Consider the following 15,495-nt stretch of genomic DNA (forward strand, 5'->3'; position numbering starts at 1 on the left):
GACAGGTTAATTCTTTCTAATTCCTTTTAAAGGGGCAGTATTTTCAGCATGTAGCTGCAAAACTCCGGGTGATTAGACTCCAAAACCTGCTAGTATGGGCCTTAAGACCAGTACCTTACAACAAAATGAACCTACATACCACATCCAGAGGAGCATAATCAATGTCCTCCAGAAGTATCCAATGACCTTTGGTAACAGCTTGTGTCAAGGTTCCAGGCTGCCATACAAACTCTCCTGGTACATCTGTACAGCGATACATGCCAAGGAGTGTCTATGATGGAAACAATCAGTAAATTAGAGACCTGCTCATTGCATCTTCTAAAAACTCAGAGTGAAAACTTACAAAAATGACTGAATTTGTTATGTAACACTTACTCGGCCTCCACTTTACTAAAAATCCATCTGGTAATCAGTCCCCAGCATTACACATTTTTAATTGTGGAAAAAAAACAAAAGTTTCACCCCTCCACAACTACAATAATCTAACTGAAACGCAGTAAATAAAATGATCCAGGTAACTGATAGTGAATTTACAACACCTGTGCCACCATAATTAACTATCAACAGTGCAACATACAAAGCTGTATTGCACTGAACTTTATTTTACATTTTTGAGAAATCTGTGACTAAGCTAGCAAGAGGAATTGTAAAGCAAGTTACTCAGATACAAAATCAGTCAAGTGCCGTTTCTCTGTTAAGTTCTAACCTCCACATTTAAGTATTCCATAAATAAGTAAGTTAATGCTTTCACTGTTATGTATTTTGTACCTTGAACTTTATCACTTTTTCTTAATATATGAAAAAATACTCTTGTGGAGAACAGTTGTGAGATGGTGAAATCAGATCTTCTACACAAGAAGGTGTTTATGCATGTTCATAAAAAACTTCAGATGACACTACTGGAAGGTACTAACCACTTTGAAAAACTAAATTGAGCCAACAACAGAAATCAATTCTAGCTCAAAAATTACATATGCAAAACCAGAAGAATGTGAAATTATCTTCACCTCTGGTTTTATTTCTACAGGTAGAACTAGATCATCATTATGGAAGTGCAAGTGTCTTCAACATCACAGGACCTTACTTCATCTCAGCTTTACCACAAAAAAATTGGAATCAGAGTAAACTAATATTAGCTCAGTTGAACTGAAATAGAATTGTCCATACAAGCCTTTGGCACCAGACTGAGTAATTTTAGAATCCTCTTCTCCCCTGACAATTTTTTTTTAATAATATATATATAACAAAAAATAGGGCTCTTCCACATAGAAAAACTCTGATAAAACAACATGAATGAAACAGATACAGCAAAATTATGCACAGAATTTTTTAAACCTACTGAAGCTTAACTGTGACTGTTCTTCATATTTATTTATTCTCTACAACAGTAAGAACAACAACTCTAGCATTGGGGTTGTGGGGTCTTTGAGCAAAAAGTTAAACATTATTTTCTTAGGAAAGTAAGTCCATGCTTTAAGTAAAGATTATATCTGACCATCCACTTCATCAGTTACCTTACTATCAGTCTGATCCCCAAGCTGGACTTTCAAAATATGAGGAGGCTTTGCTCTTCCTGTGACAGCTGCTAAGTATTCTATTAAAGAAGTTTTGCCACATCCTATTGGTCCTTCTAATAGAACAGGAGTCTGATATGCTACAGCAATAGCAAGGTTTTGAAGATTCGTGAAGGCAGATTCAACCAAAACAAAATGGCTGGTGACACTTTCCTGTTCAAACATGAAATTTGAGTTATTACACTAAAATTGTTACTTTTTTTTTTTTTACAGGCTGTACAACACAGAACAATTAGGAAAAGTGAGTATGACAACTTGAAAATTTTGGCCTTCAGATCTGTCAACACATATCAAATAAAATAAAGGATTCTAAAGTGGTATTTAATGACAGATATTAAAATAGATTTAATCGAAAACCTTTTATAGGTGAAATACTTAATAAAGTATATGTACAATTTGTTCCCAAAGGGAGTTCATACTAAGTTGTCAGTACAGACATAGTAACTATTCAATCATAACACATGTCAATCAAATACAATTTGCAATATAAGTGAAATAAAATCATCAGAACGGATCCAAATGACAGGACAAATCAAACAGCAGTTAGAATGAGATGATGTAAGTATGAATACTAACTGTTATATTTACTTCTTTCTGCACAGGCAGATCAAACTCAGAGCATGAAAAAAGAAAAGAGGTAAATTCAGTAACATCTTTATTTTTTTCAAAATGCAATGAATGTAATTTATTGAATGGTAATTAATCAGTGTTACAGATACTCTCCAAATATTGTGACTCTTCTACAGTCACCTATATACCAGCATATGGCAAAAAATTAGTGCTTTCCTGCCAAAATGCCCAGAGAAAGGAAAATAAGAGTATATACTACACCAAAAAAGCCATTTTGAATTTAAGTTTGGTCTTTTCAGGTACAGTTTCATGTACTTCTCTGGTAACAATGCTAGTTCTTAAGAGTACCTGCTTTTCCTCACATTTTGCCCCTACTTCTTCATCAGACCTCCTCAGCTATAACAGGAACCTCTCCAGCATAACTTGAACTACAGTGTATACCAGATCAGTGAAATACCTGCGTGGTTATTTAAAAAAAAATAAAAGCATGCATTTTTTGGAAGTTCTCTTCTCCCTTATAGGGAAAGAGTATCCTTTCACAGCAATGCAGTTTAAAGTATGGCCTAGGTTCAGCACAGCTGCAGCAGCTATGACACTGGCACAGGAGTAAGAATCTCATTAAAGAGCTCTACAGTTTCCCCTGCTGCAATGAAGTTCAAACCACACCTTAAATCCTATAAAAAAGCTAGAATACAGTAAAATCAACTGCAGAAGTTTGGGGGAGGGTAGAAGAAGGAATTGAGGAAGAAATTCCTCTTTCCTTGTTTCTGCTGTTACCAAAATTCTGGACATAAGAAGTCTTCATTCATTTCTTTGCAGATCAGTGACACAAAACTAAACAGCTCAGCTAAAATTGTACCTAAATGAGAAAACCAGTAAAGAATACTGGCTGCAGCTACAAAGAACCTAAGCAGCTCAAAATGAACAGCATCTCAAGAGAAAAAAGGTTAAATTTTGTTTGCTCAAAAATACTGTTTGCTCCTAAAACTGTAAGGCACTACATTCTGCATTACACTTCACTCAAGTGGAAAAAGTAACAGGGGACGTTTAGACTGGATATAAGGAGGAAATTCTTTCCTGTTAGGGTGGTCAGGCACTGGAATAGGTTGCCCAGGGAGGCTGTGAATGCTCCATCCCTGGCAGTGTTCAAGACCAGGCTGGACGAGGCCTTGGGTGATACGGTTTAGTGTGAGGTGTCCCTGCCCATGGCAGGGGGGTTGGAGCTAGATAATCTTAAGGTCCTTTCCAACCCTAACTATTCTATGATTCTATAAGTAACCTCTTACTTCCTTTCCCCTTTTTCTGCCTTCTAAATGAGTAAGTAGCAGCCTTGCTTCAGAGAAAAACTAAGAATATGTTTGGAGAAAGGCTGTTTATAATATGTCTGTATAGTACAAAAACTTACTTCCTGCAGGTAAAAGCAACTATATCAGATCCTAGCTTTACTCAGCTATCAAATATCACCCTAACTTGAATTGGAGATACTATGTAAGGCTGAATAATCTTCTGTAGTTTGTTTGCAAGAACCATTACACGAAGATAAAGTTAACACCGCTTCTACCTCTTCAACGCTTCATTCCACTACAGAGCTTCTTTGCAGTGTCTACATTATGCAGTGCTAGCACACATCAGGAAAACTAAAGATACACACATTACCTGTAATATCTCAATACCATTTAAGCAAGGCAAAAGTCAGTTCACCAAATTTAGGGATTCTTAAAAATAAATAAATAAATAAATAAAAAGGTACACACTTAAGCCTGGGTTACACACCTGCTCTTCAGAAATATGCTGCAGCCTCGGCAGCACAATACCACATACAGCTACTACATTTGCAGAGAGGTCGCCCGACACTATATGTCCTTGTGTGTATTGCAGTTCTTTCTCCTTTTGCCAAAATGAGGAGTCTGGATTGGCCAAAACAAGGGCTTGTTCCACATTCCCCAGCTGAGATTCTTCTAGAAGCCTGTGAAATCCATATTTATTAACTCAATTGAAAGCCACAAACAAAACCAAATAGTGTTCAAGATGTTAAAAGTTCTTACTTTAGTCTGAAATGTATCAACTCCTCGGGACTGAATATCTTCTTCAGGAAAGATAATTTATGCTCATCATTCATGCATGTAACCAAAGCAAGACAGTTTGAAGTATACCTAAAAATTATATTTAGAACAAAACATGTCAAAACATAGTCTTAAAAAATCGAGTTTGACAACTGGCAATTGCAAAATAAAATATCAAGTTTGGAAAAAAATGCAGAAAACTTTCTTCGTAGAAATTATTTTAGTGACCATTCTTTACGATTAAAGAAACAGAACTGAGAAAAGCCATTCTATCATGGCATACTTTATCATTTATACACCAACTAGCTAAGCTGTCTCTGAAAGACTGAATGATCAATAGAAATACAGTAAAGGAGAGCATCTTCCCAAGTAAATGGAGGTTAACATATCAGACAATGAAAATGAAGTTTTCTTTGCCTGATTTTTTTAATTCTCCTCCTACCACTTCCTTTCAAAATTGCTTTCTATTTCATGCTATTTCTAAAATAACTCTTAACACAATGACTTGAAGACTCAGTGCCAAAAGAAGCCAACGACTCCCACTGTAGTTGTGTTGCAACAAAAGAACATTTAATACAAATCATAAAAATTTCATTATCATAGCACTGGTTTTACCTTCCAAGAAATAAAGCTTTCAATGAGGTTGGTGTGGTGGTGGGAGCTGTCAGAAGAAGGTTGGTTCAGGACAAAATCTAAAAGTCCACTGATTCACTTACTATTATTAAGCTGAACACCACATAAACCCATTCCAGTCAATGAATCAGAAATTCTATTTTTTTTTCTAAGACTATCTAAGTGTATGTCATCCTGAAGAGCCTCATAAATTACTGATAAGATTTCACAACACTCTAGTCCCTGCCTTTCCTAAATTATACACCTTATTTCAAAATTGTGTGTTACAAACATAATTCTGAATTTATGTTTTTTTTTTTTTAATGAAGACTATTAGAGACCTTTTCTTAAATAAATATAAGGCACTATCAATACTACTACTAACATAAATAAGGTAGATCACGTGACTAGGTTGAAGCCCTGCAGGCAGACACTTAATATAAAACATCTGATCAAACCCACATGCAAAGTCTGCAACAATGCCAATGAGAAAGCTTAGCTTAAACCAAGCTTTACAGTACCCAAGACATCTATATACAAGCAATAGAAAAAAAAACAACTCACTAGTAGTGTATCAGTGCAAAATAGCATTATATACTATTGTAATGTAAATTGAAGTGACAGTAGATTAATGTCTACTTTTTTCTTGGATAACATGCTAGAATGCATGCAGCATACCCAAAGGCTTACAGTAGAGGTGAAGTGATGAACTCATCATCTCCCATTGGGTAAGCTAAAGTTACCTGAAAAAATTCTCCAGACCACAGCTTTAAGCATGACTAAGAGCCAGCCCAAGTTTCACCCTGTGACAGATTGCTACAGCTTTCAAAACATCAGGTAAGAAGCACATGTACAGATATCATCAGTACAGATTTTTCTGGTATTATTTGAAGATTTTTCTACTTGCGTTTGAACACTGTTAAAGACAATCTAAGATAGAGATACATCTTTTCAATGGAAAAGATATGGGGGCATTAACTTACCAACGGACTAAAGTGTCATGACTCCTTAGGAGTGGAATACACACACTCCAGTCCCACAGTTCTCGGAAAACAGATTGCTCCTTCTGTAAAAATCTATAGGCTGCCTCCATGAGGTCCCGTAACTTCATTCGTCTGCGCCCATATCGGACTGTGTTTGCATCTGAGCTCTCCAGGAAAAGCCTTTGGAAAACTGGTGATGTAGTTTTAAAATATCTTAAAGCAAATCTTTAGAAAAAAAGAGAGAGAGAAAAAGATGGAACACAAACATCTAAGCCAGAAGAAAGGAAAATAACCACTAATAAAAGTGTCAGAACAGAGGTCCCAAGACTGCCATTGACAGCATACTGAGAACTAAGGCCTATGTTTGACTTTGTCTGCACTTGGGACAGACAACTACTTCAGCAGCCAGCTGACAACACACTTTACCTTACAAAAAATCATTGCTTCATTGTCAAGGGGAAGTGTCCTGCCTTTGTTGAAATCACTTTGCTCTTGTTTTCTGAAAAAGTAATACTGATTCCTTCTTATGTAAATTTGTATTCTACTGGCCCACAGGTCTAATCTTAAATGCAGAAATTTTGGTTGTGAACAATTTTCACATATTTTGCTCTGCTTTTGATCATTAAGATGAAAATCATGTTAGATCTTACAACACAATTTAATCTAAATAAGCTGTCTTTAAGACTTGTGTTTTCTAAATAATTATTTCAATTCAAAACACATTTGTCATGTGAGACAATCCAAACTATATCACCACCTCTCTTCACCAGTGAACACTGGCAGGCACATGCTCCTTATGTTCAAACACTGCACAACGGGACACTACATTACTCACGGCAAAACATCAGGGTGGTCAGCAACCAGCTTGCTCATTGCTACACACAGCCTTTCATGTTGATCATGGTTGATTTGGCCACCAGCTTTAATGGCTTCTGCATTTCTTTCCAACAAATCCAACAAGATTGGCCGAACTTGACGGCCCAGCAATAGAGTACATTCTTTATCCAATAATAACTGCGCTAAAGCATCAAGGATGAATTGCCGATCCTGCTGAGTCCAAATCTAGGGGAATGGAAGGTAAGAACAGGTTAAACGGGCAATGATTTTGACTTTTAACTTCAGAATTATTCATGCCGAATCCACAGTGAATTTTACAGACCAAATCTTTCTGAAATCAGAAGGGAGCCCAAAATTCCCAGTGGAAGTACTTACTTGATAAAGCTCTCCATAACGAAAAAATAGGGAAACAGAATGAGTAACATGCAGAATGACACACTAAATAAGAATTACAATAAAGTCCAAAATTCCTAAACTGTATTTTACAGCTAAGAGATAAAGCAAATTACCTGAAGAAAAAAATGGGGAAAATGTTATAACGACTAATGTATCTTTGTTAACAGAATTCCCATGGTCTCAGCAGCTTGGTCTCACAAGAGCCATAAAACCTTTGAGAATTTGAGATTTTTAAAAAGTGAGTTGTATCACGTTCACCATCTCTTTCTGAAAAATCAATCATGATCACAGCTTTGTTTCTGATAGCAATCAGAGAGAGAAATGCTCTTGACAACAAGCAGCATGTACCTGCAGTTTGAAGTTGAGATTTTTTTTTTCCTACTCTTATATAAAAATGGTCCTTTAGTGCAAACCAAAATATTGTACTTTAGAATAGATGGAAAACATTCACATCTCCTAGGAAAACAAACTTAAAAAAAGACCAAACACAACCCCCACACATAAAACCACTCCTTCACATCCCCCCCCAACATTCCTAAATGTGTTACTAAAGAACAACAACCCATTTCTTGTGTCTTATGCTTAAATTTCTCTGGGTTTTGAGCTCATATTTTTACCCAAGCATCAGTTGGATCACTTTGTGATATTTAGCATATAATGTCATATAAATTATCTTGATTTGTATTGGGATTATGAATTTGCACCACGTTGGTTTTGCTCTTCACTTTGACGCCCCACTCTCCTCTCCCTTGCCAAGTGAACCCTTTTCCTACCAAGAAGATTTTGTCTTTCTCAGCAAGGTCATAAATACAGCTAGGTAAGGCGGCTTTCCAAACAAACCAAGCACTTGCTAAACTGCTACAGAAAGATTCTACGATTCAGGCAGGCTTTCATTTCAGCAACACTTGCAGCCCATTTCTGCTTCACATAGACTTTTGTTACTTTTGCTCCTGGTCCTGCAGATGGAACAGTTTCATTGTTACAAGATAAATAGACTGAAGAGGTACTACACACTGCCTTTCAAATGGCGACCTTCTCAGGTTATACCACTGTCAACATCCTTCTAGAATACATGTGTGCTTGCTCAAGTTCCTAGACATCCATTCCCTAACAGCACGTAAGAAATAAGGGAAACTGCAGTCCATACACTACAAACATCAAAACCATCCCATCAGCTGCAAGCAGTTTCTTACATACTTTGTGTTTATTTTCACCAAACTCGAGCTTATCTTCCTCTCATATGCCAGAGCAGCATCAAAAATATTTTTTTTAAAGGAGCTGAAGGTTTGCATTCATCACAGAGCAAGATACTGTTCATAACAGGGCATCAGATTTTGAGTAGCAACATGAATGACAGGCTGCTGAAAGGCAGCATGGCTCAAAAGAACTGGAGACAAACTCCACTGACAAATATACAAAGTATATATTTGAAATCGGTTACATCTCTGGCTACCCAAACAAGGCACAACCAGGGGTGCTTAATTTATTAACCAGAGCTTTTAACATCAAATAAACAGTTAAAAACAAAATAGAAAATAAATAATGTGGCTCTGTAAAATTCTGTAGTTACGTGACTACTGTACAACAATTGCACTCCCCATTATCAATTTTGAGAGAGTGTCGTGGTTTAAACCCAGTCAGGCAACTCGTTCGCTCACTTCCCCCCCTTTCCTGCCCTCCCCCTGCTCTCGGAGGGACGGAGAGGAGAATCAAAAAGAATGCAACTCCCACGGGTTGAGATAAGAACAGTTTAGTAACTAAGGTATAACACAGATCACTACTGCTACCACCAATGATAATAATGATAAAGGAAATAACAAGGGAAGAGAATACATCATCTCACCACCAGCCGACCAATAACTCGCCCCCCCAGCCCGACCAAGCTCTGACCGATACCTCCTCCAACCCTGCAGTCTCCCAGCCCTTCCGGCTCACTCCCAGTTACATCCTGGGCATGACGTGCTGTGGTATGGAATACCTCTTTGGTCAGTTTGGGTCAGGTGTCCTGTCTCTGCTTCCTCCTGGCTTCCCCTCCTCCCTGGCAGAGCATGAGGCTCACAAAGTCCTTGGCCAAACCAAAACATCGCTTGTTATCAGCTCTGTTCCCGAGCTGAAAGTCAAAACATTGCACTGCACCAGCTACCAAGAAGGGGAAAAATGACTGCTACTGCTGAACCCATGACATTATCCACCCCTTATTCCATACCATTCACGTCATGCTCAGATCCCACATTTTCAATATACCATCACTCTTATCTCAGTGCACTCTTATCTTAGTGCATGGACCAGTCCCTATAAAGCTGCTGAGTCCATCTGGTCCATGGTGTCAGTCTCCATCTCTTGTACCAGTCTTCCAGAGCAGGAAAGACTGTGTGCAGTGTTCACACTCGTGAATAACCTGGGCAATAGTGTCCATTGCTAAGTCCACCCCTCGATCATGAGTCCATCTCTATGTTGCATCTCTGCTCTGATGGCCTGAAGTGCCATGGGCCTACCAGGCTCAAAATAATTTACTGTCCCCTTCAGCAGTTTCTGCAGCTTGTTGCTGGGGACTCCACACAGCTGCCTTCCATCTCCGATGCTTCCAAAGCACTGGAGGGGCCCAGTGGACTAGATACTTGCCCATACTGTCACACACCCCCTGCCACTCCTGGCTGTCCAGCCTTGGGGAAAACCTCTTGGTCCCCCTGTATCCACGTCTGACCCCAGACAAGACCCAAACCTGACTCTGCTTAACTTTTGAGATCAGACAAAATGGTTGTGGGTAGAACACAGTCTGTGTGTGTGCCAACATGCTGATCCCCATCACAATCAGCAGGCAGGTCCCAAGGATACTCAAAGGCCATTCAAAACCTTCAGAACTCTCAGCTGATGCTGCTGTACTTGTCACTGGGGCTGGTGTAGCCGCTGTGCTTGCCGGCTCTCCCACCGCCAGCTTCTCTTTTCCTGAGTCCAGCTCTTCCTCCTCTGCCTTGCTGGGAAATGCTGCGTGGTCTCCTGCATCCTCCTGGGGCTCGGCGGGCGGCTTCCGGGAAATGCCATCGGCCGTCGCGGGGCTGGGCTCGGCCGCAGGGCTCGGCTCCGCCGCGGTGCTCGGCTCCTCCGCGAGGCTCGGCTCTTCCGCGGGGCTCGGCTCCTCCGCCGCCTTCTCCCGCTGCTCGGCAGCCGCCTCCTTCTGCTCCTCGACCGCCCCGACCTCCTCCACCGGCAGCCGTCCCCCCGCGGCCTCCGGCCCCGCTCCCGCCGCCGCTTGGTCCCCGGGGCCGCTCTCCCGGGCCGCTTCAGCAGCCGCCGGCTCCCGGGGCCGCTCCCCCTCGGGTCCCCGCAGCCTCACGAAGATGGAGAGTAGGGTGAGGGCCAGGACGGTGAAGAGCAGCCGGACGGCCAGGTACAAGTCCACGGCCACGTCCGTCCCGCCCTGCTGCTGGAGCCCGCCCGTATTACAAGCCATTGCCATAAAGCACAGTGAGACAAGAACCTTAGCCCAGGCCCCATACTTGATAAACACTAACACAGCAAATACCGGCTCTACGTAAGTTACAACATTCTGAAGCTGTGAGATCAACAAGAACAACTCTGAGAGCCAATAAATCAGCATTGTGACAAGTGACTATTAATCCAGTCAGATCTGTCGTTATCTCAACCCTTCGTGCCCCACGTTGGGCGCCAAAAAGAACTGTCGTGGTTTAAACCCAGTCAGGTAACTCGTTCGCTCACTTCCCCCCCCTTTCCTGCCCTCCCCCTGCTCTCGGAGGGACGGAGAGGAGAATCAAAAAGAATGCAACTCCCACGGGTTGAGATAAGAACAGTTTAGTAACTAAGGTATAACACAGATCACTACTGCTACCACCAATGATAATAATGATAAAGGAAATAACAAGGGAAGAGAATACATCATCTCACCACCAGCCGACCAATAACTCGCCCCCCCAGCCCGACCAAGCTCTGACCGATACCTCCTCCAACCCTGCAGTCTCCCAGCCCTTCCGGCTCACTCCCAGTTACATCCTGGGCATGACGTGCTGTGGTATGGAATACCTCTTTGGTCAGTTTGGGTCAGGTGTCCTGTCTCTGCTTCCTCCTGGCTTCCCCTCCTCCCTGGCAGAGCATGAGGCTCACAAAGTCCTTGGCCAAACCAAAACATCGCTTGTTATCAGCTCTGTTCCCGAGCTGAAAGTCAAAACATTGCACTGCACCAGCTACCAAGAAGGGGAAAAATGACTGCTACTGCTGAACCCATGACAGAGAGCAAGCAGATTTTTAATCAGTGTGCATAGTACTCTTAGGACATATAAAACTGTTCAAAAATCACAGTGGCAACATTCTCATACTACAAAGGAACCGTCTGTTTGGTTTCTAAGCCTTTCAGAGTCTAAATTAAAAATCCGTGGAAAAGAAGAATACTGTCAAAGGGTTTGTTAACTAAAGGTGGCTCTGTGAAATACCCAACTTCCTCATTCAATAGCAAACGACATCTGATCTGAAAGCATTTAATTCTAGTGTTCTAATCTAGGATAGTAAATCCATACCCACAGTTCCAAACTGCTGCTTTAAGAAAGCATCACAAAAGAATGTCCCTCCAAATACAGAATATATACACACTGTGTATTAATAATGAAAGAGACATTAAAGACAAGCACAGCTAGGAGTGAGACCTGGAGTCAAACATGATCCCAGCTGCTCCTCTAGCAGCACTTTGCATCTCCTTCCCAGCCTGCACAGTACATCGCAAGGTACACAGTGCTCACAAGATGCAAAAATCTTTATCAAGAACCAGCTTAATCTAAACACCAAGATTACTAAGAGAAAGGGTCATGGCAAGGAACAATCTGGGCCCACATGAACACCTCATTTCTGACAGTGGCTCAGAGGTGCTTCCACAGAACCTTACACCATACAGAGATTTAACAGTGGGAGGGCATAAGGGCTACATGTAGGAAATCTGTCTTCTTATCCAACACAAGAACACATGTTCTTGGCTCCACTGCATCACACAACAGGTCTATGGTTATATGCCTGTGCAGCAATCGATTTGGCAAGATGATCCAAGTTTATCCTTCTTCCAGTCTTCCACTGCATGAGAAAGTTGAACAGATTTTCCACATCAGCACACTAACTGGGTTCAGGATAAAAGCGACAGAAAGGCATGGCCTGGCCTTGGGAACAGGCAAAAAGAAAACAGAGTAAGACTGCTGTCTGATTCAGTAACATAAAGCAAAACATGAGCCTGACCTCTCCCTGTAACCCACATATTTCAAGGAAGAAAAAAAGTCAATTAAAAAGGCAGGGGGGTATGCAGACTCACAAGAACAAGATAGCTTCAACTACCTCCAAAGCAAGGTAGGGCTTCCTACTCCTCCTCAACACATTGCATTTGATAAAGTTGGACAGACTGTTCCCTCAAGAACAGTGATAACATTCTCTCTGACTTTGTATCAGTGTATTTATTAACATACCATTTTCCCAAGAATCACAGCTCTTCAAAAATTAGACACTAAAAGATGAGAATACACTCCAAGATGAAACAAAAGTACGATATACTTTCCCTTATTTATAATGCTACATGATGTAATGCCTAATTAATCTTTCAAATAAAAAGCAGATGTCACATTTTAGGAAAATAAATCACGGTCTGCCTTAGTTGCCAGGATGTTAGGACATTTTTCTTGCAGCCAGTCAGAAGGTGGGTGAATTTGGGAAAGCTAGGTCACCTCTTTTTTCCTGCATTTATTAAAATAAAGGCACCTCTCAACATCAAATGCTAAGACTGAAGGGCTATAAATAAGAAATTGGAGTTATTATTAAAACAGTTTTTGAATTTTTGCTGCTGCACAGGAAAATGAAAGGGGAAATGAAGGCTGCCAAGCTAAAACACCAACAGAACTGGAGATCCAGAATGGTGTGCACAAGATCTCCAATTTCTTAAGACGGTTCTGCAGATAAAAACAGAGGAAATATCCAAAAGGGTTGGGGCTTTTTTAGTTTATATCTTTCCATATATGCATGGTGGCAGATGTGAAGGGCAGAAATAAACAAGGTTGCTCTAAAGTTCCATTCCTACTAGCATTTTAACTTTCACATTAGTGAACTCCTCTACTGAAACTGCGCCATCACAGGGAGCCAAAATGAATGCATTTGCACAAAGTCTGCATTTGGAATTCTATGCAAGAAAACGTTCTGATACAATCAGATCTTTGGTAACACACAGAACCAAAAGCACATTCCAGCAGTTCGGAATTCTACATTGATATTGCTTATGCGGTTTTCTTAATTTTTATATATATATTAATTAAAAAAAGGCAGGAAAAAAAAGACTAGTTTAGAGAGCTTTTCATCCCATTTCCCTCACTAAGAGCACAGAAATTTGCTCAGTTGTTGTGGAGTTAACAGTATACAAATACACGGAAATGGCTCTATTCTTATTCCATACTGAAGCACAGGGAACAAGATCTTCCATCACCACATGAATGGTGCCTTAATATGAATCTCAAAAGACTGTTCCATACTTAGCACTTGTGGGCAAATTCCATTCCATTCCCGGATGCTGAAGTCACCAGTTGAAGCTAAAGAGCACAGAGTTTTCTAGATTTCCAGAATTTAGAACATACATACTTACATACAAAGCAACTGGTAAGAAATCAGGAAATGACGACTGGAACCAGTTGCTGGTTAGCGGCAAGATAAGCCCAGCTTACCTGTAGCTTCCAAGCTTGGAAATAGCAGTGCCATTTTCAAAAGAAAATGTCACTGTTCTTTAATGTGCTGTTCCAGACCCCATATATATATATATAATCACTTTTCAGTAACTTCCACTTAGTGAGACTTTTAAACCTTAAGTATATCTCAAAACAGTCACCAGAAGGGAAAGGGTGCACTCTCTTCTCCAGTCTCAGGTCCCAGGTGACTCACTTCTGGTTCACCACTCCGTCTGTCTGCTACAACACATATTTGCATTATCCCCATCTCTATTTCTCAGCTGTTTCATTACCTTGAATAGCAGCTCTTCATCACTGCTTCCCACCAATTAGCATCAACTCTCCAACACAGGGATATATATTCGTGTAGATTTTACCTTGATCCTATGATTTGTAGTGACAGAAGGAAAAAGCCATCTGTCTACCAACAGAGAACCTTGACTACCCATATAAAAGGCTTCCCTAACCATAACTAAGAGGTAGTAATTCAGACAATATTCTGTAAAAGATATGATGACCTAGACTTTTCATCCTCAAACAACTGAGCCATTTCCTAGACAAAGAGAAATATGGGTTTTGATCCCCAAAGTGCGTATACGGCTTAGGGGCTTCAAAAGCTCTATCATGAAAAGTATTAATAATGTAACATTTGACGTGCTGATATTCTGTTATTATGTGTCTTCCAGTGTTTCAGAGACATAAATGAGCTAGGCTCAACTCTCCTATAAAGCAGACATGCTTTTCACATTTAGGGTAGCCAAAACATTAAAACAGTGAAAAGAGAACACAACTCCAGCATCACTGTGATGAAGAAAAGGAAGCAAAACCTAGAAAATCCAGCCCCTGTCTTTTTAACCCACAGGCTGTTTTAATGCAAATAGCAGCAAGGTAACATGCTGCAGTTATAGGACTACATGCTGCCCTGGTGCTCGTTAACAACATACCATCTCTCATTAGCATGCTTTCAGAGTCACCTTAAGACACTGGAGATATTAACAGCGGGGCAAAACGCCTGCTCGGGAGGCGGGACAGACGCTGCTCCGGGGGCAGGAGAAAACCTGCCTCACAGAGCTCCGCTCCCACAACCCTGGAAGGGGCCGGCAAGGGAAGAAACCGCAACAAGCACACACGGAAAGTAAGAAAGAGAAAGAGGGGAGCGAGCGGCGAGCTGCTCCCGCGGAGCCGCCCCGCCGGCCGCCCGAGGGCGTGAGGGGTCTCCGGGTGGAACTCACAGAGCTGCCGGGAGGAGATGGCGGCGCGGAGGAGTGGGGCCGCGTCCCCTTCCCTCCTCAGCGGCCCCCGTGAGACCCGCCCGAAGGGAGGGAGGCGGGCGCCCGCTCACCTGTTTCGCCAGGAACCTGCTCAGCTCCGCACTGCTCTTCTCGCTCCTGCGCGCCACCAGCTGCAGCGGCCCCGCCAGACAGAACCGCAGGTCCGCCGCCATCCTCCTGCTACGGCCGCTGCTGCGCCGCTTGGGCGCGGGCAGAGCTGAGGGGAGCAGCGGCAGGGGTACGGGACAGCCGCTGGCAGCACGTGGGGCGCAAGGCAGACACGCACCTCTGCACCAGCTTCCGCTCCGCCGGCGCCGCCGTCACCCACCCGTGACGTCACAGCCTCTCACGTGACGGGCCTCTCACCTGCTAAACTACAACTCCCAGCATGCACCGCTCAGAGCGGCCCACAGTCGCCGGGACTGCGGGCGCCAGGTGCATGCCGGGAGATATAGTCTCCCAGCACTAGCTACTCCACAGGCAGCCGGAGGGAG

The 15,495-nt window shown here is 41.9% G+C and overlaps 1 protein-coding gene across 1 annotated transcript in view; it reads right to left on the reverse strand.

Moving 5' to 3' along the window:
• Nucleotides 1–15,301, reverse strand: part of MDN1 (midasin AAA ATPase 1) — a 105,380-nt gene extending 90,079 nt beyond the window's left edge. Inside the window, exons 1-7 of the mRNA XM_062608389.1 lie at nt 15,073–15,301; nt 6,638–6,864; nt 5,803–6,027; nt 4,190–4,297; nt 3,918–4,110; nt 1,515–1,727; nt 140–271 (exon numbers count right to left, since the gene is read on the reverse strand). Coding sequence (XP_062464373.1) covers nt 140–271; nt 1,515–1,727; nt 3,918–4,110; nt 4,190–4,297; nt 5,803–6,027; nt 6,638–6,864; nt 15,073–15,174 — 1,200 coding nt within the window. The 5' untranslated portion in view covers nt 15,175–15,301. The remainder of the gene's footprint in view (nt 1–139; nt 272–1,514; nt 1,728–3,917; nt 4,111–4,189; nt 4,298–5,802; nt 6,028–6,637; nt 6,865–15,072) is intronic.
• Between the last annotated feature and the right edge of the window lie 194 nt (nt 15,302–15,495).

Source organism: Pezoporus occidentalis, unplaced genomic scaffold, assembly GCF_034315485.1.
Source record: "Pezoporus occidentalis ecotype Australia unplaced genomic scaffold, CSIRO_AGI_Poc_V1 ctg13, whole genome shotgun sequence".
Taxonomy (NCBI): Eukaryota; Metazoa; Chordata; class Aves; order Psittaciformes; family Psittacidae; genus Pezoporus; species Pezoporus occidentalis.